The 24,265-nt window shown below is 48.2% G+C and overlaps 2 protein-coding genes across 6 annotated transcripts; one reads left to right on the top strand and one right to left on the bottom strand.

Moving 5' to 3' along the window:
* Positions 1-4,048: 4,048 nt before the first annotated feature.
* LOC142053896 (C-C chemokine receptor type 8-like) lies at positions 4,049-7,584 on the bottom strand. Its single transcript, XM_075086129.1, has 2 exons — positions 7,531-7,584; positions 4,049-6,347 (listed from the first exon to the last, which is right to left on the bottom strand). The coding sequence occupies exons 1-2, from the start codon at positions 7,582-7,584 to the stop codon at positions 5,268-5,270; spliced, it is 1,134 nt and encodes a 377-aa protein (XP_074942230.1). The 3' UTR covers positions 4,049-5,267.
* Positions 7,585-13,257: 5,673 nt separating this feature from the next.
* Positions 13,258-23,747, top strand: SLC25A38 (solute carrier family 25 member 38). Of its 5 annotated transcripts, none has more exons than XM_075083489.1 (7): positions 13,258-13,434; positions 15,082-15,203; positions 15,850-15,934; positions 16,476-16,655; positions 17,715-17,883; positions 18,505-18,671; positions 19,998-23,747. In XM_075083489.1, the coding sequence occupies exons 1-7, from the start codon at positions 13,273-13,275 to the stop codon at positions 20,118-20,120; spliced, it is 1,008 nt and encodes a 335-aa protein (XP_074939590.1). In that variant the 5' UTR covers positions 13,258-13,272; the 3' UTR covers positions 20,121-23,747. The 5 variants fall into 5 exon arrangements, with proteins under 5 accessions (XP_074939590.1, XP_074939591.1, XP_074939594.1 ...); XM_075083490.1 differs by lacking the exon at positions 13,258-13,434 and adding an exon at positions 13,920-13,998; XM_075083493.1 differs by lacking the exon at positions 13,258-13,434 and adding an exon at positions 14,039-14,061.
* The last annotated feature ends 518 nt before the right edge of the window (positions 23,748-24,265 follow it).

Genomic DNA, 24,265 nt, shown 5'->3' with positions numbered 1-24,265 from the left:
AAGATCACATTTATCTCCAAGTATGGGTCAGCAAACCATAGGGCTTTGAGGCCTTGCTGCACTTCATTGGTTAACAGCCTGGTATGTGGTTTTTCTGTAGAAAAAGGAGAAAAAGATTTACTCCTGAAGGCGTGACAGCCTTGTTCTCAAGCCCCTCCTGAACCTGTTCTGCAGGATCCTCTAGGACAGGCAGGGTTATCCACGCAGATAATGGTGGACAGATATGAAGAACTTGGTTTTGCTGCTTGAATGCTCTTTTCTTTCAAAACTTGTGTGCTTTACCTTCTCTAAACCCAAGCACGTGGAGGATTATGGAGACTGAACATCCTCAGAGAGTGCCAGGTGAAGAAAGGGATAAATGTCTTGGTGATGCAGGCACGCATGCACAAACCACACATTCATTAATGTTAGTGGGAAGTCTGCCTGGATACTAGAGTATGGTGAGGAAAACAAGGATTTACTGGGGTAACACAGCAAACATTGCTGTTCGCTTGGTAGTACTCTTTTCTTGCATATATCTCATCCTACATGGCAAGTCTGACCCAGATGCTGACACAGGCTTATACTGGCTACACTGACTGCTGGAAAGCGCACCGGACCTGCACAGACAGCCCCGGCTGGCCACGAGATGAGAGTGGCGTTGTGTCAGAACGTGGCCCCAGCAGATGCACTCGTCAGCAGTCTGTGGCAACCCGAATCATGCTACTGCTATTCTGAGGCGGGGATTTCTGTGACCTGGCTCTGTACATTTTGGCATTTAGGCAGAGTCAGCAGAAATACAGATTTATGCAGAAGTGCACGGACATGCAGAAGCACACCGCTCAGAAGCTGTGTGTCTCAGCTGGCATAGTACAGTAGCAGCTCTCCTTTGCCCAGCATTACTTATTGCCTTTGAGGTACAAATATTAGCAAAACGGCATACCAGCCCACATGCTACAGTTAAAATTGATGTAGTCAGACTAAGGATACAATTCTCTTTCAATTTCCCAAACTTTTTTTACATCTGGACAGAATATCTAAAGCCATGCTTGTGTTTTTTCTGTTGTGATCCTTTCTGGATCCTGTCCTGGCACAGTTAGTAATTTCCATGGTGCTTCATAACTGGTATACTAAATCAGTGTTTTCAAGAGGCTGAAAATAAAACACGATTATTCTGTACACAATGCAATTACAAGGAGTTTTGTGCATGTTAATGCAGGCCCATCCCTGCACAGGAGCATCTTTCAGCCAAAAGAGGTGTGGGACACAAATACCCTTCATTAACCTTTCTTTTTTCCCCTTGTAAAACTTTTGACTGGTTCTGACCTCTGGGTGTAGCTGGATGCTACCACAGCAGAAAGAGGCAAAGCTGTGCTGCTGGCTGGGAGGACTCCTCCAGAAAGGATCAAGTCAGAAGCTCCCATCCTCATCCCTAGACAGCATGCAGTGGCCTGAACAAGGGACTTGAAAGGCAGAGATTCTGGCAAGGATTTAATTAGTGTTGTCTGCATGTTGCCTTGGGAAGGAGGCTTCAGCATAATGCCAGAAAAAACCAGACGTGGACTAGTTTCATACTCTGGGATGCCATTTTGGAACAAGATGCTGAGACTGTCATTCCCATGCTGAAGTGGCAGTCCTGCAGGTCAGAGCTGAAAGGTGTGGAAGAATCCACCAGGTCGCACTTCACGCTATTTCCCAAGGGGTCTAGCAACCCCATAAGCCAGCATGACCTCAAATATCCCACTTTTTGCTGGTGCAGTTCAACAGCATGTGTTGTTAAACATATGCTTTTGCTCTTTGAGTGCTGCACAGGTTTGCCCAGTGTTGCGAATGACATTTCTGCAAGATGAGCCCTACTGATGCCACTGCAATGCTCCAGCCTGTCAAGGCCTTTCCATCCAAACAGGCAGAGCGTCATGGGGTGGCACCAGACAAAGGCTCCATCTTTCTAACAGAGACCCTCTGTAGAAGAGACCCTCTGGTGCAAATAACACCAATAAATCATAAGAAAACAAGTATGTATTTTTACGTTTAAGCTTGAATGTGGGTAACAATTACTCTGCTCTCTGTTTCAAGATGACATGCTAAATCCAGAACAAGAGAATATCTGACTATTTAATGGGCCAACATCATCCTGAATCCTCTTTAACCTGCATCATCTCAGCAAAAAGAAAAAGCAAGATCAGGATATAAAGCTAAGTAGCAGATATGAGCAGGACCAATATAACAACTGCAGTAGGTACTTTTTATGCAAGCAGGTGAACAGGCACAGGGGCTGTGCCAGATGGTCTAGCCTCAGCAGCTGGGTGCTTCTTGTGCTCCCAGCTGTTGGGATGACCCTAAAATTTGGTGTTAAGTTCAAGCTGCCCAGCAGCTTGCACAGGTGCAGGAAGATGCCTCCTGCTCTCCTGTGCTCTCAGTGCCCTCACAGACATTGTCAGGGCAGCAGACTTCTCCCAGGCTTGTTCCTTCAGAAAGGAGAAGAGCTCTGAGACCTGCAGGGATGCTTCTGGCTGCCCACAGCAACACAGGGCAGGTACTGCCAGCCGTACAGCCTCTGGATGTGGGTCTCACCTCCCTTTGCACAGGAAGGCAGTGGTAGCAGTTCAGACAGGGCTGTGAAAAGTTGAGGCCATGTTCAGCTTGGGGCTCCTGAGGTTGCCGCTGTGATGGAGAAAGGCAGCTGCCTCTGGGAGGAGATCCTCTGAGCCACAGAAAGCATCTTCCACCTCCCCGCTGGATGGATTTGCAAGTGGTGCTGAGGTAGCAGCAGGGGGAAGATGCCCTTTAGACTCTAGTGAGAGCTAGAGAAATGAAAGACTTTGCAAAGAAGGCTCTGCATGTTTATGCTGCCCTCATGCCACAGGGTTACACCCCTTGTGAAGAATCCCTGGGTCACAACCTCACTCCAACAGCTACAGAAGAGCAATCAATGAAACCTCTAAAAAGAGGAAGATATCCCCTAGCAGGGATGCTCATCAGTGCCAGGGAAAGGCCATCCTCTTGCCAGCTTGGGCAAATGGGCTCCAGCACCTGTCCCAGAGCACTCACATGAGGGCTGCAGGATGGGGCTGCAGGGCTGCAGAAATTGTTCCCATCTCTTGTGCTTCAGCCGAGTGAGGCCTGATCTAAAGGGCTCACACTGTGAATCTGCAGGGGAGATAGCTGATGCTGTCCTCCTGCCTACCACCCTTTGTCTTTGTCATGAATTTTTGTGAAGCCCCTTCTAGAGCACCTGGGTGTTTGCATATACAAAAAAGGCTGTTGCCCGAGGGTGGTAAGGCACCCAAAGGCAGGAGCTGTACTGCTGCACCTGGCTGCAATCCTGCTGCTGGGACCTAGGCAGCAGTTGAACCTTTTCCTCTGGTCACAGTCTTTGCTTTACAATTTGGAGAACATGTGTCATGGCCCACAGGAGGCAGCTTCTGTTTCTTACACACCTTCTGTTACTGGCCCATTCTTGCAAAAGATTGTACCTTGCAGATTGTGAATACGAGTACATTAAAATAGCAAATCCCATCCAAAGAAGATTAGTAGTTTAAATTAATGGTATTTTGTGTTTTGTTCTGCTCTACTCTAGGAAGTAAGCCCAAGGGTACTCAGTATGTGTGGAAACACTACAAGGGCAGACTCTTACAGGAAACTACATTTCTAGAAGAAAAGATAATCTACTTTCTGCTTCTTTTTCCCAGTGAAGGATGAAGAGGAAAGGGAGAGAGAAGAGAGAGAAGAGGCAGCTGGAGGGATTGTCAGTTTTGTAAAACTGCCCAGGATGGAAGAAAATGCACAAGCTCAAAGAATTAACAATGAAATAGGCTTCTAGGATTATGCAATTATGCTGCATGCAGTACCTTTATTATAAAACTTCAAATACATCGATATCTTGTAGGGAGAAATAGATCAGGACTAAAAGCTTCAGAACACCATTGCATTTGTCTATCAATATTTGTATATATAAAGAAGGCACATATATATATATGGACATATACACATGTGTGTATACTTGTATATATATATACACACATGCATGTATACATATGTATATGTACATCTATATGTATATGCATGGGTCCCAATTCACATATAAATCAGTCATTCACAGTTACCAAGTTGGAACAGTAACTGGGAGGTCAACCCCAGATGTATGCTCAAGAGCAGTGACCATACTGGCACATCAGTTGCTTAAAATGTTCAAAAAGTTCCCTCATGGGGAAGTGTGAGCGTCATCTGGGTTTTAGGCATCTCTGGAGCCTCTTGCCACTCAAACCAGCCAGTGCTGTCCACTTTAGATACCACCTGAGTTACAGGATGCTTGGTGTATTACCCCTGTTTGTCTCCCTCTCCATCCTGTTTCGGGCATCTGCAGAACAACCAGCCCCTTGGCCAGCAGGTCAGGGCTCTGTTGAGAGCAGCTACCACCCTGGCCCATGGTTTACCAGCCAGCAGGTCCCCAGGAAGCTTTGGCACATGACTCTTACCATGCTCTCAGCTCACACTCAGTATTTTTTCCACTCTTCAGCCTTTTTATCATAGTAACTATTTCTCCACTCATCCTTAGGGCACTCATTCATTCCCATAAGTTGTTTTTTTTCTTGACACCAACAGTGTCATTTTGAGGCTACAACTTCCAAACCCTTCCAGCTCAGGAGCTGCAGGCCCTGGTAGCAGACAGGGAGTCAGGATCATGCCTAGATATTCCTCCACATTGATTTCAACAAAACACATGCATAGCATTTATTTCTTTGTTGCTTATCTAATTATTCACTCATTAAGCTCTTTCTGGGCTGGAAGCCTCATTCAGGTCTGTCAGCTGGGAGACCGGCCCTGGCATGACACCTTACACTTGGGCACCATATCCCTCCAGTGAGTGGGTTCCCATTCCTGCTGTGAGCCCCATCCATGCCTGCAAAGCCAATACACTCTGCTGAGATAAGGGGAGGAGTGGCCAAGTGTCCTGAGTTCAGAAATATAAATAGTTCCTTTCAGTACAGAATCTGAGGTGGGGAAAGAAATGTTTCTAAGGCACCTCTCCATGCAGCTCAGGCAGTGTGGGAGTTTGCTGGTAATTTCAGCCTCCCTTTCACAAAGCAGGCAAGGCAGGATGTGTCACAGGAAAGGGAGGAAGATACTAAAAAAAGACGCTAAAAAGTAAGAACCCCATAGGCAACCATGATAAAAGTAAACTCAAGCAGCTTCTTCCACTTTTCCTGTCCTAAAAGGATGCCCTGCTGGGAGGATTTCTCAACTTCAGGTCACCTTTCCAGGATGAAAGTTTTTGACCTGTATCTCTACAAGACACTGCCAACAAAAGACGACTGTGACGATGTCGCCTGCAGCGAGGAATGCCTGTCCAGGCTGTGCCCATTAAAAATACGGTAGTCTTTGCAGATCAACAGAAAATGTGCATATCTTCTGAAAGCTTCGCGGAGATGCTTCTTGAATTTCTCACCCACAAAGGCATAGATGATTGGGTTGAGGCAGCAGTGGATGAAGGAAAGCACCTCTGCTACCTCCATGGCTAGGTCTAGCTTTTGGCTTGTCTGACAGTCATCAATGATGTACATGTTCCTCAGAGAGTCGAGAAAAATCACAATGTTGACGGGGGTCCAGAAGAGGAAGAACACAATGACGACAACAAAAACCAGTTTCATTGCTTTGTACTTGTTCTGAGTATGGCACTTCTGCAGGTTTTTCAAGATGCTGTGGTAGCAGAAAATGAGGACACTAACAGGGATCAGCCACCCCAGGACATTGACTTCAAAATTACTGAAAGTTTTCCAGCCATTGTTGCTGTCAGGATAGTGAGGGGTGCACTTAGTCCAGTTATTGTTGTTCGTTTCCTGGAAAAAAATTAAGTCTGGCGTTGATGCTAAAATGGCAATTGCCCAAAGGACCAGGCTGGTGATAACCCCATAGGCAGTTGTCCGAACCTGTAGAGCGTAGACAGACCGGACAATGGCCAAGTACCTGTCGAAACTCATGATGGTTATGAAGAAGGTGCTGCTGTAGAAACCAATGAAGTAGGCTGAGCTGATGATCTTACACATCGCATTTCCAAAAGTCCACTGGCTCACAATCGAGTACTGAACCAAGAAGGGGAGGGAGAAAACAAAGAGGAGGTCAGAGATTGCGAGGTTCAGCAGATACACATCAGTCATGGCCCTGACCTTCTTGAAGACTGTTAGGATCCAAATGACCAAAGCATTTCCCACGAGGCCAGCCACAAACAGAAGGGAGTACAGCACTGGTAAAAAGGTAGATGAAAATGCTGGAATATTTTCAAGATCACAGCTGATGTCCAATTCTGGGTAGAAGAAGCGGTATTCATAGGCTGCAGAGGAGTTAGATGTTGGTGACATGTCACCCACCTGCTCAAGGACAATGAAGTTAATGAGGCCCAAATCCCAAATCACCCTCTTAGTAAACATACTAGGCACAAGTCAGCTCACAGAAAGGTGCATGAGGACAAAACAGCTGTGCCTCAGCTGTGTTGGAGGATGCAAATGAGGAGTGAACATGAGTGACCAGTCCTCCCCTGCAAGATCTGGGATGAGGTTCTTGTACCAGAGGGGAAGAGGAGATCAAGGAAAATGCAGCTGTGGTGGTAAACCAGAGCCTACCAGTATCCTCCTGCCAGCTCCATGTGGGGTGCCCAGCCCTGTGCCTGCAGTCCAGGTGGATGTGGTGGGGCAGCAGGGCCAGAGCCAGGGCGCATCTGCAAACCAGCAACCAAATGGGCATGGCCATGGGGCTGAGAGCCCCTGACAAAGGTTTTGGGGTCCTATTCCATGTTTCCTTCAGAAAGGAGAAAGGGAGCAGTGCTCAGGGAGGAACTGACATGCCTATCTCCTAAAAGCTGCATTTCCAGTTAGCTGAGTGCCAGAAATGCCCCTATGTGGGACAAGTTACTTTTGCAGAGGATTCCCACACAGTTCAAGCAGGTTTTCAGCTGTAAAGGCACCAGCACATACAGGTCACTGACGGGTGCTGCCCATTGCATGCTCTCTCCATCCTGGGGTGAGATCAGCTGTGGTAGCTCTGGCCCGAGGGGCAACTTCACAAAGAGCAGACAAGAGTTTCTGCCCCTTCTTCCCCCTTCCCCAGCAGGAACTTCGTCTTCTTAGCCTTCAAACCACTGCTGGCAACAGCTCATGCTCACCAAGACTTTACTCTGCTAATGGGGATGGCTGGATTTTCTTGCAACACCAGCAGCTCTGCTCTCCCGGCACCTGTCAGGATGCATCAGCAGCAGCAACATTCCCCTTCCCTGCTCCTCAGCCCCTCACAGCCCCCCAGCAGCAACCACCGCATCCCTGGGCAGCACCTGTGACAGCAAACAGCTAAAGAAGATAGGTGGATGGGCACATCCCCGGTCTCATCAGCCAAAGATGTTTCCACTCAATGTTTTTTTCCAGAGAACAATCCAACTGATTTCTTCTAAACTTTCACTGACCCTACCAATACTATGTCTCCCCTTAGGCAAAACTGGACCCCTCAGATGTGCTACTGGCCTTGGCTTGCAGGGCAGCAGCCCGGTGGGGAATGACTCACCAACATGTCCTCAAAGCCCCCTCCGTCCAGCAGGTACGTCAAGTTCTCCTCCATAATCCAACACTGTCTGAAAGAGTGTAAAAAACAAAAGCCTCTATATCACAGGTTTTTAAGAAGCGGGCATACCTTCACACATATATGCTGGCAGTATTTACCTTAGCTTATGTTGCAATGACAAGTCACGGGTAAGGTCCTCACCATAGCAGTGCACAGTCATAAAATGCCTTTTCCTCTGTGTCACAAGTTTTACATTAAAGACGTACGAAACCTCAAGCCAATGAGTTCACCTCTTTGGTTCACACTTAGAGAAACGGAAACATGAGGTTTATCTTCTAACTGATATGTATCTTTTCACTTTGAACATTGACACAAATGTCAGTGGAAGATATTCGCAATTTCCCCCATGTGTCTGCAAAGTGCCCCTGTCCCTCACCTGTAGCCCCTGCTCTGCCCTCAGGCTCTCCTCTGCTCCAAAGATTTTCCGTGAAGGTGTCTGTGGGGGATGGCCCAACACTGCCAAGAGCTGGTGGTGGCAAAGGGCACCAGGTTTCCTTTGACGTTTTCCCTTGGAAAGTACCTCGCCCCTGCACCCACACCCACACAGACAGAAATACCCAAGATAGATACATAGAATCATATAAGTTGAAGACCCTTAAGATCGTAGAGTCCAACCATAAACGTAACACTGCCAAGTCCATATCAACCCTTCCTCCCCAAAACACGCACCCGGCAGGACACTCTCACAGACTAACACTGAAGTAAAGCCCCAAATAGCACTGGCTTTCAACCGACTCTGCCAAGCGCTTGCTGGGGCTTCATTCCGACCCAACACAGCTTTCATCCCACAGCTCTCTCCGACCTCCTCAACACAAGATATATGGCAAAGAACAGCACTACTGAGCAATGGGCAGCATTTGAAGTGTGTGTTATTGCCTTAAATACTGCTGCTCCTCACTGTAGTCTGGGGCTGCTACTGTAATTCAGGAAAGTCACATCACCTTTTTTTTTTGTTTTTGAGCAAACATTACAACACTGGGTGACAGTCCAATAGATGTGCTGCTGGAGATCCCTATGTAGAATGGTCTATCATCTCCCTCAAACCCCTGGATGCCCACCTTCATTCATCAATGCTGCAAAGGCAGAGGGATAAATCTCCATGAACCGAGAAAATCTACAGCTATTCCACATGTGGCAGTGGCTGGCTTTCTTTGGCTGTGGTGGGTGGTGTGATATTGAATTTAAGTTTTATGTGTGAATCAAGCCATATGCATATGATAGTCTGATTGACAGCCAGGCTCTGCTGGGTATTAACTCTTTCAACAATCGAAATGAGAAACCAAAACCAGAAACCAACTGCCAGTGTTGAAGTGGGATCTCCATTGCCATTTCAGGTTTAAAATGGCACTCGAACCTCTGTCAGTGTTGGTGGCAGAGAAGATACCCAGGAATTATGCAATGCAGAAAAAGAGGTGGCAACCGGACAGGAATTTGGCTCCTTAGGCAGCTCTGTACCTCTCATCTAAATAGAGATGACAGGCTGCCCATGCACAAGGAACAAGCAGCCCCAGCAGCACCGAGACTGCTGCGGAGCTCTGAAATGCCCAGGCATCTCCCAGTGCAGCGGGGAGAGAGGTTCACGAGCCACCCTGCACGGTAGCTGGGACTGCGGGTGACACCTGGGCTACTCACACCACAGATGTTGTGCTTGGGGTAGGCGTTTCAGCAAGCCTGAGGAAGAGAGGAGCAGGCTGCCTGCAGTGTTTGCACAGAGCCTGTGGCAGGACATCCTCCGGTGCCTGCGCTGGCTGGTGCAGGCACAGCAGCACAAGGCAGCTGCTCCCTGAAGCCACAGCATAGGTGGCTTCACAAGCCTTCCTGGGGTCAGGCTTTGTCCCCAACCGGAGATGCCAAAGGGCACCTCTGCTTGCAGCTCACGGAGCTCCACCCTGGGCTCTTCCTATGGGGGAAGCACTGGCCAGAGGAGGTGAGACATCAATGGGCATCAGTGACAGCAGTGGCACAGGCCACTGTCACCTTGTGTGCAGGGGAGAGATGAGGCTGAACACCCCTGCAGGAGACACTGGCTGCACCCTGCATGGCAGTGGGACACCCTGTCTGAGAAGAGCCCAAGAACAAGGCAAATTGGCCACCAGCCCTTGCAGGAGAGCGGCCAGTGTGTCCATCCTGCCTTTCAAAGAGCAGTGTCAGTGGGACAGGAGAAGGACAAGGAAAAGGAGGAGGAGCCAGGTGCCCACGACTAGCAGAGAGGGCTGCAGCTGTCTCTGGGTAGCCACCTGGTGGGCAGGGCAGTGCCTGGGCACGGGTTCCACTCTGCCAGCGTGCCCTGGCCCTGGGCAGCATGCTCTGCTCTCACCTGCCCATGCCTCAGCCTCACAGGCACACTTTTGGTGTTATGGTGGACGGAAAATGTGAGTAGCGGCATGAGATAATCATAACCTGTTTCTTCTGGACAGAGGCTCAGCAGAAAATTTCCTACAGGCACAGCAGAGCAAAACAGGTTACAGCAGGGTCCTGGTCTGCAGCATGGCAGCACACATCCCCCTGGAGACCTTTTTGGCTTGGATCAAGAGCTGGAAAACACATTTCTTAACTTGTAACCACAAATTTGGCACCATCAGCACCCAAAGGGTGCTCAGCTGCTGTTGCACAGAAGGAAGGGTGGTGCTGGGTGCAAACACAACCACCAGTTAAAGCTCTGCCTCTCAGGGCTCGTCAGCAGCACCTTTCCTGCAGTGATGTCAAGGCCATTTGCTAATCTGCCCAACACACTTCAGGACACGACCTTGCTCATGCGCTCTGGTGTGTCCATACCACGTACACCGCAAGCCACGTCCATGCCCCTGTCGCATGCAAGTGCGTGTGTGCAGTGTGTCAGGGTCTCCCTGTTTCTAACTGGGGTGAGACTGGTTCTTGGTGCTGGGTGGCCACGGTGACCTGCAGGAAGATCTGTAAAGCCCTGTGGTATCCTCCTGTGGAAGACGACCTCACAGCACAACGCACACAGGGCATGTGGTCCACCCCCCTGCTCACAGCCAGATTGATTGCGTTGGTGTCACCCCTGTGTGATGCTTGTCAGACCACCAGAAAGACCCGCTGTTGAGACATGTCCGCTCCATAGCCCCAGACCCATTGGCTCCCTCAGCAAAGTCAGCGACACTTCACCTTTCAGCTCCTATCTCTCAGCAGCTGGGGAAATTTGGGACTGCGGTGAGACTGTAGTGTGAGTCATGGGGACAGACTGGACCATGGGTTCAGACAGAGCTGGCCTACACCTAAAGCCAATAGTGTCTGGGCACCCCAGCCGCAGCCATCCCTGAGCAGGGATCAGTCCAGACCCAGAACATACGGGTAATTTTTGCCTCATCCCCTTTTTAATGAAGAATAAATATGTCTCCCACTGGTGGCTGGAAAGCCACCAGAACTCAGCTGTCTCCTTGCATTTCTCCAGGACAGTGATCAGCCCATGCAGATCCATGGTGGAACAGATACCCACCTGCAGATCATGGAGGACCCCATGCCAGAGCAGGTGGATGTGCCCTAAATGAGGCTGTAGCCTGTGGAAAACTTGAAGAACTGGAGCCCGTGGGAAGGGCCCATGTTGGAGAAGTTCAAGAAGGGCTGCAACCCATGGGTGGTACCCCACGCTGGAGCAGGGGATGAGTGTGAGGAGGAAGGAGAGGCTGAAATGAAGTGTTATCAACTAACCACATCCCCGGTTTTCCACCCCGCTGTGCTGCTTGCAGGGAGGGGGTGAAAGAGTTGGGTGTGAAGTTGAACATGGGAAGAAGGGAGGGGTGGGGGAAAGGTGTTTTCAAGATTTCTTATTTCTCATTATCCTACCCTGTTTAATTGGCAGTAAATTAAATTAATTTCCCTAAGTTGAGTGTGTTTTGCCCCTGAAAGTAACTGCTGAGTGATCTCCCTGTCCTTATCTCGATCTACAAACCCTTGCTTGTATCTCCTCCCCGCTGTCCTTTGAAGGAGGGACAGTGATACAGCAGCTTGGTGGGCACCTGGCAGCCAGCCAAGGTCAACCCACCACAGTCCTTTGTGGCACCCAACATGGGGAATAAGGAATTTGAGATAAGAACAGTAACCTTGAATATTGTGTTCATTGTGTTCAGTTTTGGGCCCCTTAGTACAAGAGGGACGTGGAGTTGCTGGAGCACATCCAGAGGAGGGCAACAAAGCTGGTGAAGGGTCTGGAGAGCAGGTCTTATAAGAAGCAGCTGAGGGAACTGGGGTTGTTTAGCCTGGAGGAGGCTGAGGGGAGACCTTATCGCTCTCTACAACTACCTGATAGGTTGTAGCGAGGCAGGTGTTGGTCCATTCTCCCAAGTAACTAGCAACAGAAATGAGAGGAAATGGCCTCAAGCTGCATCAGGGGATGCTTTAGACGTATCTAGATTAACACATCTAGTTGCATTAGATTAGATATTAGGAAAAATTTCTTCACTGAAAGAGTGGTCAGACATAGGAACAGGCTTCCCAGAGGGGTGGTGGGGTTACCGTCCCTGGAGGTATTTAAAAGACATATAGACGTGGCACTTCGGGGCATGGTTTAAGAGACATGGTATTGTTGGGTTGATGGTTGGACTTGATGATCCTAGAGGTCTTTTCCAACCTTAATGATTCTGTGTTTCTAACTGGGACAGGTAACAGGCAAAACATGGACTGAACATTGCTAGAGAGCAGCAAGCATAATAATGGCAGGGAATTTTTGTTGTGGTAATTGTGGTAAAAGGATGAGGGATGTAATTGTCTGCTTTTGTCAGTGTTATGATGATATTTTGATTTTGGTGTGTGGAATTCTTTTGTTGATGTTAAGTGAAGTTTGTGAAGATTGTAGATGAATGTGTATTTTAATGATAATTCTTAAATACACGATTCACCGAGGTGAGGGGCAGAATGTATTAGGTTTATGTAGCAAGGTTTGGTAGTGGGGTGGTTGCAGAGATGGCTTCTGTGAGAAGATGCCAGAAGCTCTCCCCATGTTGGACAAAGCCAGTTCCAGCTGGGTCTGAAACAAACACACCGCTGGCCAAAGCTGAGCCAATCAGCGACATTGGTAGCATCTCTGTGATAACATATTTAAGAAAGGGTAAAAACCGCTGCACAACAGCAGCTGTAGGACAGGAGTGAGAATATGTGAGAGAAACAGCGCAGAAGTCACCAAGGTCAGTGAAGGAGGGGGAGGAGGTGCTCCAGGTGCTAGAGCACAGATTCCCCTGCAGCCCGTGGTGAAGACCATGGTGAGGCAGGTTGTCCCCCTGTGGCCCATGGAGCTCCATGGTGGAGTAAGAGGTGACCTAGGGAAAGAAGTACCCGGAGGGATGGGTATGAGCTGATCCTCTTTTTCATGAGTTAGCAGGCTGAGTCTGTTAATGAAATGTAAGATGACAGTCGTCCCCCCCCAGAGGAGAGATCTGTGTAATGAAAGAGGAGCTTGCAGGAGGGAGGAGGGAGTCCCTAATGAAGAGCTTTTTTTCTTAAGGGGCTGTCATGTGCAAAGTGAGCAAAGAAGCCTAAGTGGTTTGTGCACGTGGCTATTGCTGCGCCTAGGATTTTCTTTCTAGTAACAGCCGAACGTAGCTGCAGTATGATGCTGCCGCCTCTCATTTGGCCAGGGCATGGGAAGCTAGGGGGCAAGATTCTCAGAAAAGCAGCTCCTCGAAGCCGCTGCGTGCTCCTCCCAGCCTCCTCCTGCTTCACCGATAAGAAATGCCTGGCTCTGCGGGTGCAGTGAAGACGCACAGCCGAGTGCTGACGCGGGCCGAAAACAGAAGTGCCTTATTTCGTCACCTGGCTCCTTCCATGCTCTGGAAACCCAGCGCTCCTCTGCTCTGGGCCCAGGATGCGGAAGACCAAGTGGAAACAACAGTGGTAAGAAAGCGCCAGGGCTAAGATAGCGCCCGAGTTTCTGCTCGGGCTTTTGAACGCCACAGCCCCCACAGCAAGGCGGTTGCGGGGAGGGAGCTGAGGGAAGACATGAAACCTACCAGGACTGGCGCCCGCTGATAGGTTGTTTGCATCCCTCCAGGGCATTCCCCACCAGGATTGCAAAGATTATTCCCTTCAGCGCATTCTTGCCTGAGGCCCCTTACAACACTGTGACAAAAGCGCGATCCCGAGGGCGAAGCGGCTGGCGGCGGCTAGCTGCGGCTGGCCACTGCTCGCCCTCAGGCCCGAGCCCGCCGCTGCCAGCGACGCCGCAGCCCGGGGCACCCGCAGCGACGGGTGGCAGGGGGTGGGGGAGTGGGGCGGGGGTGGTGGGGTGGGAGGTGGGGCACATGCGCCCTGCAGAGCGGTGCTCACACCCCCGACCCGGATTGGCTCGGGGTTGGCTGCTCGGATTGGCCGGCGGGGCGGAGCGCCGCGCGCGTCACTGTCGCCCGCCGCGCTGACTGGCTGCGGGGCCGTGCGGGGATGCCGGGGCGAGAGGCAGAGGTAGTGACGCGCGGCGGGTTGGGTCCGGTCCGTTATGGTCCGTTGGTTACCGGCCGTTTTCCGGTGGGCCTCCTCGTTCGCTCTGCTGAGGAGAGCCCGGCTGCAGCGCTCGGGCGGGAGGCGGCGGGGGGCTCGCTGCACCCCTTCCCCTCCTCCACCGTGTCCCGCAGCCGCCGGAGCGGCCTGAGGGACGGGCGGGACGCGCGGGCCCTGCCCCCCTGAGGCGGCCGAGGGGCCCGGTGGGGCGGTGGGGGGCGGCCGCTGCCCCGCTGCAGCGGCGCGGCCGGGGGGCCCTAGCGGGTTTTTCGGAGGGGTCTGAAAGCGGGCGGTGGAAGGCAGCCGTGTGCAGTACGCAGTGCGCATTCGCGGCTTTTGAGCGTGTACCTCCAGAAACCACCGTGCTGCAGAAATCTTCTCTGAGGTGATTCTGGTCTGAAGGGTGTAGAAACTCGTTCTTCATTAGCCAAACACCAGTATGTATTTTAATTTAAAAAAAAACACTTCACCTTCCTGTGTGGTTTGTGCCTCCTGCCATATCACACGAGAAGTGCTGAGAGGTGGCAGCCGGTGTGGATAGCAAAACCAGGCCTTAGCTGAGCAGGCCGTGCTGTGCTTTGGGTACATTTGAACCGGGTTGGGGTGGTGGGCAGTGTTAAGGGAGAGCTCCGCTGGTGTCCGTGGCAGTGGGAGACCTTGGTGTGCAATGGGGAGGCAGCATTGGAGGCGCTGCCAGTACGGTGCCAAGCAGAGGTGGATGGGGCTGGGGTGGTGGGAAGGGGGCACCCGTTTCTTTTAACATGGCAAATGGTTACCAAATGGCTGCTAATACGTTTGACAGTCAGAAAACTCTTTCCACTGAATTGCAAGGAGGTTCTGGAACAACCTCCCAGGAAGGGCAGAGGGTCCAAAAACCACAAATAAAATTTGATCAAGCTCTGCAAAGGTCTGAAAAAGTTTCCTGTGCCCTGAGCAGCAGTCCTTAGCTAGTCTTCCTTTCCTATAACAAGTGACATATCAGCTGCTATATTTCCTCTTGTGCCATTCTTAATTAATTGGCAATTTAAAGTCATCTTCCTCTTCCAGATGCATCCAGTCCTAAAGGCCTTCGTGTGTGGCTCCATCAGTGGGACTTGCTCCACACTCCTCTTCCAACCCCTTGACCTGCTGAAAACCCGCCTGCAAACTCTGCAGCCTGCTGTGAATGGGTGGGAGAGTGGGGACATGTATGCATGGGGGGTGTGGGGGTGCTCCAACATAAGCTGCTGCCTGATTTGTTGGCTGGGGCTTGGAGTTAAGGGTTATAATTCATATACTGAGAGTCTTTCTGAAATAGAAGGTATGTTTTTGTAGCATGGAGAAAGATTGATATTTTGGTCCAGAAGAGGGAAAATGGCCGCTCTTGTGAGCGCTACTTTAATAACATGTAACCAGAGAATTTGTATGCATCGGAGAGACTGGTGTTTGCTGGAGTGGCCAACATGCAGTTTCACAGGGTGCCCTCTGCCTGAAAAATCATATGTGGTTGCCGCATTACCTGTCCACGTGAGCGGCTGCTCCGATTTGCCTGGTGTAGTCAACTATGACTACATCTGCTGCAAACAAAGGGAGTGGGCAACTAAAGGCGCTCATGAGAGAGGCCTCTAACATGTGTTACAAGTGGTGGGAAAGCAGAAGGTGACAGAGGAGCCCTGGAATGAGTGACTGAGGAAAGCAGACTGAGTCTAGAAGGAGTGCCTTCAAGGTGCTGGGGTAATGCACAGAGGTACGAGTGAAATGGGGTGGCTGCAGAGTACATCTGCCAGAGAGCATAAGCAGATCATCTCTGCAGTTCCTGTCTTGTCTTTGTTTCAGGTCCAGTCGTGCTGGGATGGTAACGCTGCTCTTCAGGGTTGTTCGTACTGAGAGTCTTCTGGGGCTCTGGAAAGGTGTCTCTCCAGTAAGTGGCTGTTTTAACCCTGACTTGTAAAAATAAATAAATAATCCTACTGTTTATTACTAACTATGGACTGGATTTAAATAGCCAGCTCTTGTACAATTATGAATGAAACCATGTGATTTATATGATTATATCCTACTTTAAGGAGTTAATGTTGTGAGTTACACTGATTAGGTCATAGCAGTCACTGTGGATTTGCAGTCCTAAGCCAGTGAACACTTCGAATACCATTGCAAATGTGCGGTGGCAACTGCACCAACCTAATTTTGTTCTGGAATATCGTGTTCCTAGAAAACTGCAGCAGAGGAATGCATTAAATCCTGGCATCATTTGAATCAATTGGCACTCAATGCTGTAAATTATTTTTACCATGTCGTCTTTCCTCAGCATGTTATCTGAGGGAAAATCACTAAAGTAATTTTGTTTTGGTTTGGTTCAGTGCAAACCTTCCTGTCAGTTTAACAGTCTCTGAAATGTTCTGTAGTACATTTTGTCTTATGTGTGCTTTTTCTTTCTTCATCTGCTTCTGTTTCTTCTGAAGTCCTTTGCAAGATGCATTCCTGGGGTTGGGATTTACTTCAGCACTTTGTACATGATGAAGCAAAAGTTTCTGGTAGACCGTTCACCCACAGCCCTGGAGTCTGTCTTTCTGGGTGCCACCGCACGTGCAGTATCTGGGATTTGTATGTTGCCAGTGACTGTAGTGAAGACCCGATATGAGGTGAGTGTGACTTTCTAATTAGTTCCCTGTTAATGATGTCGCATCCCTTCCTCATGATGGAGAAGAAATTCTTCCATCTTGAGAAGGTTGCTGCCACTTGATTGCAGTCAGGGATGTAGTCCTGATTTCATCCTGTGTCATGGTTTTGGCTGGGATAGAGTTAATTTTCTTCACTGTATCTGGTATAGTGCTGTGTTTTGGATTTAGTATGAGAATAATGTTGATAACACACTGATATTTTAGTTGTTGCTGAGCGGTGCTTACACTAGTCAAGGACTTTTCCAGCTTCCCACGCTCTGCCAGGTGCACGAGAAGCCAGGAGGGGAGGGGCCACAGCCAAGGCAGCTGATCCAAACTGGCCGAAGGGATATTCCGTATCATATAATGTTGTGCTCAGTATATTAACTGGGGGGGAACTGCTGCCTGGGGAAGCAGCAGTCGTGGCTCGGGGACTGGCGGCGTCAGCTGGTGGGTGGTGAGTGGTTGCATCACTTGTTGTTTGGTTCCCCGTCCTGGCTTTTGCCTTGCTCTCTCTCTTCTTATTTTCCTTTTCATTAAATTGTTGTTATTACTATTACTGTTTTATTTTAATTATTAAACTGCTCTTATCTCAACCCACAAGTTCTCTTTCTTTTGCTCTTCCAATTCTTTCTCCCATCCCACCGAGGTGGGGGAAGTGAGCGAGCAGCTGTGTGGTGCTTGATTGCTGACTGGGCCTAAACCGTGACATCCTGGTTCACACTTTGTGCAGGAAAAGCTGTGCACTGATTTTTCGGCAAGACGTGTAAGATGAAACTGAATTCAACCTGAGATTTCTAGGGTTCAGTTGTACACAATGTGTAGTTCTAGCTTCTTTCTTATTTTACCTCAAAGGATTGTTTTAAAGGTGTATGTAGGTAAAACACAGTTTTTGCCTTGGGCTGTCCTCTGTGCTGTCATCTCAAGCATCACACGGAGCGCATACTAACACTTGTTTGGACGGGGTAGCCCTGGGGTGTGTGTAGGGCTCCTTGGCCTGTGGCTGGCATGTGGATGACTGACCGCTCTCTACCCTTGCAGAGTGGAAGATTTGGCTATGGGAGTGTATATGGAGCTCTAAAGAATATCTATCAGACAGAAGGGGCTCGTGGCATGTTCAGCGGGCTCACTGCAACGCTGCTGCGGGATGCGCCCTTCTCTGGCATCTACCTGATGTTCTACACACAGACCAAAAACTTCACACCTCAGGGTAAGGCTGAACATTGGAGGCTGTAATGGGAAATGGGAGGTGTTTCTTTTCCCGCATCTTGCCCTGCAGTTGACTGCCTGTGTGCTCTGCTTATTGCGCTCTACCTCAGTAGTTAAATCAGTCTCTTGTAGGGCTTTAGGACATTCACATTTTCCTATGGAGAACTGTAGACCTATAGCTCAGGCCAGTGTAGAAACAGAAATTGGCCCTAAATTGATTGATTGTCTTTATGAAGACTGATGCATAAGGTGGGTTAGTGAACAGTTGAAAGAGAGGATGTGTTCAGCCATCCTTTCTGCTCTGGTTGTCCTTTATACTGATCAGTTTCCAGTAGCCTGGGGTTTCTCTGATGTTAGAATTGGCTCGGGCAACACTTGAACAATCTTTCCTTCTTTGGGTTCCTGTCAAATTCGGTTCCCTACAAGTGAGGCATTTTAATAGTGCTAATTTTTGACTTGTAGCCACTTTTCCTCTTGAAAGGTTTCTCTACCCTGCGTGGATTTTAACTTCTCTTAGACCCTAATGTTGATGTAATCATTCAGTAGCTTTTCACTTTGTCACACAGCATGAGTATTCCTGGTCTGTTTCATGTCTGAGTGCATTCCCTTTGCTGTGTTGCAGACCAGCTGGATCCAGTGCTCATGCCCTTGCTCAATTTTGGCTGTGGGATCTTTGCGGGAATCTTGGCCTCACTGGCAACACAGCCTGCTGATGTCATCAAAACACACATGCAGCTGTCCCCGCAAAAGTACCGCCGGACAAGCCAGGCCATTGCCTTCATCTACAAGGTGAGGTGTACCCCTTTTAATACGCACAAGTGCAGCCTCACTTCTGATCTCCCCGCCTGAAGCACAGCTATGATAAGAAAGTTGTTGTCTGCTAAAGGAGAAGAACAAATGTGACTGCTGATGTGCTCTCGCAGTCAGGCTAATCAGTGTCAGCATTTTCAGAACCTGAGGTGGGTCACGCTGTGGGAGGTTGAGGCTGAATCTCTTGTCACTGGTTTATGTGCAGACTTGTTCAGTAATAACTGGAAAGTTCTCTGGTTGATGGTCCAAAAGCAGTCAGAGGCTTCAGTACATTCTGTGCTTTTCCTAGTAATTAGAGAGGCTGTTGTCACTACTCAGATGTGTTTCTTGCTCCTCTTGAATGGATTGCGAGGCAGTGAGCTTGCTCCATGATTATTTTCATCATTCCTCAGTCCTGTATTTGTTTTCACAAAATTACAGATGACAGGGAATTGGAGAGCAAGCTCAGAGTACTGGCGTGCAAAGCTGGGCATATTCCAGCAAGCATCTCTCTACGCAGGCCTGCTTCATGTTTCAGGCTGGTGAATGATTTCATTTCAGTTCTGTCTGTAACATATTGATTCTTACACTGGTAGTGATGGAAAGCGCTTTGCTTACTTCATCTTAACTTCACTTCAGCTTAACTTAGTATGTAGGCTTGGAGGAGCTGTAGTTAGAGCTGCTGCTGCCTGTGGTTTATTAGTGTAGGCACATCTGTGATTGCCACACGGGGGCAAAGGGTTTCTTTAGTATGTGGCGTGAAATGCCAGTTTCAGATATAAGCCAGCTACAGAACAGCTCCTTGCCCTTAGGACATTGAAAGAGAAGTAAATGCCCAGATCTGTATCCCAGGAATGGGATGGAGATGTACTCAAACCCACCTTTCCCTTCCTGCCCTCAGAAGGGGAGATCTTGGCAGGTTTGTTTTTTTACTTCAGTACTTACAAATCTCAGTTTTTACAGAATAGATAAGTGACTTTTGTAAATATGAAGCTCTAAAACAAGGTCAAGTCATTTTCTTGAAGTGTCTTGAAACCATTACACCCTTACCTTCCCTTGGTTGGGTGTGAGTGTGGCTTTCCCCATCCATTGTCCCCATCCTGGCATTCCCTTCTCCACTCACTGCTCTTCTTGCTTTCTTGGGTAGCCCTGCAGTTGCACAGTGCTACAGGTTCTTACTAAACATTAAATGCTATTTAAGCCGGAGTCTTCCAGAAACGATCTGGGTCTAAGCTGAAATGTATCCCATGCTGTTCCGTGCAATAAATAAGAAATGAAAACACTAGAGGCAGATTATGACATATTGCTGTTTATCTCCTGTTGCAGGACTTTGGGTTGGTCGGCTTTTTCCGAGGTGGTGTGCCCCGTGCCCTCAGGCGGACTCTGATGGCAGCGATGGCATGGACAGTGTATGAACAGATGATGGAAAAAATGGGCTTGAAATCTTGACTGACTTGCACAAGAAATGATCAGCTTCGCTCCTTCTCTTGCTTGCTGTGATCGACTGGCACTAGGAAGTTCCCAGTTCCACAGAGGAATAAGCCTTGCTCAGCCAGGACGAAGAAAGCCCTTCTGAGACAGAAGATTAGGCCTCTTGGCAAGTAGAGGAAAGAAGGCTCGGAACTTTGGGTCATTTGATCAATGCATTTCAGAAGGACTGCGCTTGCAGACTGCCAGTGGGAAACGGCAGGGTTTCCACAGCCTGGTAACTATGCTGAGAGAAAACCCCTTTTAAAAACAGCTTTATGCTCGCCACCTTTATGCAATGAGATGTTGCTGAGCAAAAGTGTTCGAGGAGAAAACAGTGACTGCAGAACCTGCCAGCCTTGCTGGTCCGGCCAGTAAGGCCATAATGACCCAACATCTGATGTAGATCCTCCTTCAACATATGGTTTGTCCTCACGGGAATGCTGCAGACCACGGTGGGGCGCTGGATGTGTCTCTTAATGCTTATATCGCAGGAGTGGGTAGAAGAGAAGTGAAGCACTGAAGGAAAGCTAGGAACATGTCTCTGTCATCACTTTTGTACTGTGCACAATAGCAGAGACGGTAGCTGGAACCCCCTTGCTGTATCATCTGTTATATGTAATTGAGCATCTTAACACTCTCGAAATGTGCTTCTGCCTCCATGGCAGTGTTTGCACAGGAAATAAGAAGCATAAGGCACTTTAGTGTTGATCGCTACCAAAGTTCTACTTGTTCTCTGAAAAACGTTTTTTCCTGCTGATCTGACTATCGGGAACACCCAAGTATTGTTTTTATCCAGTTGTACTAGAGACTATTTGCTTCCTGTTGTTAATTTGTTAATCCTGGATCAACACCCTCTAAGCTGGTCCTTAGATTTAGCTTTTAGGGTCATAGTTCATAATGCATAAATGTATAATGAAAGCAGATATAGATGCTGACACTTGATATTTCCCTTAAAAGCTGCTGCTGTTTGCACATGGAGTATCTTTGGGTTTGCTCTTTTCTGTAAGCTTTCTCCAAAGTTTGAGACCTATGAGTGTTTGGTAGGGAACTTTAATTCTCTGGCTCCACACAGACCCTTCACAGTTCCCCAGCTGATGATTGTTTTCTCTTAGCAAGTAGTCCGTGTTTCAGTATTCCTGAGTTTAGACTTAGAGATAAATACACTTTTGTCATCCACTGTGCCTTCTTCCTCATTCCTGCTTTGTTAGAAAGACCTCATAGTGTGTGCTGTCCGAATTTGGGTACAGCCTGCTCCTGTCTTCACTTGTGCCTCTGTGCTGGCTGGCTGGGATGGGACTCCTGCAGCTATGTTGGCGTGCCGCAAAGATGGGCATCGAAGTGTGCACCCTGTTCTGTAGTGTGCCTTGCAGAAAACATAGCTTTGGCTTTTATTTTCTTAAATATCTAGGGATATTAAAATTCACTTTAGAAACATAGCAGATGTCTCTAAATATGAAGACATGACACTGTAGCGGTACAAAAAACCGGTACTGCCTACCTGTTGTTCGTAAAATTTAGAGCATAGTTTGCACAATCACTGCCTACCCTGTCAAGCTCCAGAGCACAAGCGTAGAGGGAATGTGGGTTGTAAAAGATATTCTTTGCCAGATTCTAGCTCAAGAAGGTTTGATGACTGACGTGAAAGTTAAGTCTGCATAAAGTGTAAGGGGACAGGCTGGAGGCTTGTTTTTAGCCTCAGCTCATCTGCAAGGAGAGACTGCTGCTACACAGTGCCAGAATCTCCAAGAACGGTGGTGGAGGGTCCCATGTGCATGAGTCTATATGTTAATAAATAGACCACTGCATCAAATCATTCCATGTTGTGACTGACAAGCTGTCAGATTCCCTCTGCTGCTGCTCACTGTCAGGCATGTGGGCACGTCATTGGCCAAATCCTAAATATGAAGAACTGTTCCTTTCTTTTGCTGTCCCTCCTACCCTTAGTGACCTGAACTCGTGAGGGGGCATGGAACAGCAGTAACTGCACATCCTGCTGGTTGTTATCCTGAGCACTGCTGGCACAGAGAGCTGGAGAACAAAGTCTAGGACTGCTGACCTGGTGGAATAAGGTGGCAATCACATGAGTTACCTCTTACGTCTTTTACTTCCCGATGCATGGGATCAAACCAACATATTACACTGGAAGCCTGAATTTGTTTGGGGCTTTCTTAATCTGGTGTGTGAGGTGGACCTACTCTTTGTCCTGGGCTGCGGCAGTCAAGAGCTGTCTGTGGCATTGTCTGCAAGATGCTTCATGAATATTTTTAGTTCCTGATTTAGCAATGGCAAAGCAGTGTGCAACTTGTGCAGACAGAAACTTAGGCTCTTAAAAATGAGGCAAGCAAGCAAAGAATGCCAGGTGATAAATCTTGAATTAAGTAACATCCTCATCAGAAACTTGAAATGCAGGAACACTTTGGTGGCTTTTATGCCCTGTACTCCTGTCTGGTCACATAACAAAGGAAGAACTACAGAATTTATTCTGATGTTAAAGATAGTTAAAGCTTACAGGGTTTTTTCTTTTTGTTTCTTTGTTTTAAATCTGGATTCAGGCCTAAAGCAGTGTTAGCTTTTCCTTTGGGAAAGTTCTTCCATTCCCCTCACTTTGCGGAGAATGAGGAGGCTCTTTGTTGTTGCAGTAGTATGCTTTTTACTTGTGAATTAGCCTTGGCTCCTTTGAGTTTAGGAAACAGGGAGTCTAAACTGCATCATCAACCCTTGGTGCTGCAAATCCAAAAACTTCTCTACACATGAGCTGGGGAGAGTGAGTTTTGTGGTGCATGTTTGTTTTTTGTTTTTCTTTATTATTTCTTATGTCAGGTCTCTCATATATGGGAAAGCCTGAAGTTCTGTTTCAGTGTCTGCTGAAAGCTGTATCACAATGGCAGGCACAAGTCTGTTTCTCATCTCTGATCCTTACCATCCTTCACCCTTTTCCCCTCTTCAAAAACATTGTTTCTAAACTGATTTATTGATGTTACCTCTTGATAGCTATAGAAAGTCAAGAAAAGAAAGTGTGTGGACTTGAAGCTTAGATATATTGCCCTCGAGGTTGCGTGCTTCTGATTAACAACAAATGGTCACCATACAACCTAAATGCAAAGTAAATAAAAGATCCGGACACAGGTGCCTGATCATGTACCTGCATCACACCAGCAGTTCAACACTAACAATCCTAATAGATAATAATTTCCGAAGCCATCTTGGCTTGAATCCCAGAGAACGTGATGATCCCTTCTACATATGGCATGATCGCAGTTGGATTCCTCTCGGAATGACCTCCGTTGCTGGCAATACACTCTTAGTGAACGTGCCTGGATCTGCTTGCCCCTCCAGCTGTGTGTAAGAGCACAACTTGTTAACGTGTTGGGGCAGTAAGTATTTAAGTGTAAGGACAGGAGAGACATAGTCTGGTTTATGTTTTAGAAATTTCACATTTCCGTTCTTCCTGTGCCAATGATTTTTTTTTTTTTGTTGCACTGTTTAAACAGAACTGGAGCTTTGGAACACTGCATAGGTTTGAGTATTGTGAGTGGTTTTGTGTCTATATAAAATATTTATGTGAGAAGGTATATGTTTCTATTAAAAACTGGTTGCCAAAATGAACCGTGTCATCTCTTCAGTGTTTCTTTAAAAAAAAAGCAAACCCCAAACCAATCAAACCCACAAGGGATGGGATGGAATAGAGGCTTAAGAAAGCTAAAGTTCCCAAGACAATAGGACTGTTGGATGAGTTCAGAGCCCATACAAGGCAATGCATAATCTCTTTTTCTATGGGGTATAACATACACAGGCTGTGCTAGTACAACTTAAATCAGCTTTTCTTAAATGGAAAAACCACATAGCAATGGGGAATCTTGTCTTTTTCACAGCTTTGTCTGCCTCCCTGCAGACTGATGGAAACTAAATCTCTGTACCAGCTGGTGGAATACCTGCTTTAGGACAGTGGGGTTTTGAGCACTCTGGGGAGAGACTGTTTTTAATCTCCTGCCAACCAGGTCTTTGCTACACAGGCAGTCTGATCTCTCTAGGGGACCAGAAATTTTACCCAGGACAAAATTCTCTGCTGCGAGGCATAGTGTGAGGTGATGCTGGATTGCAGGATCTCCTCTTGCTGTCACAGC

The sequence above is a fragment of the Phalacrocorax aristotelis genome, chromosome 2, assembly GCF_949628215.1.
Source record: "Phalacrocorax aristotelis chromosome 2, bGulAri2.1, whole genome shotgun sequence".
Taxonomy (NCBI): Eukaryota; Metazoa; Chordata; class Aves; order Suliformes; family Phalacrocoracidae; genus Phalacrocorax; species Phalacrocorax aristotelis.
The sequence above is the reverse complement of the archived record's forward strand: the minus strand, read 5'-3'. Positions and strand labels throughout refer to the sequence as shown.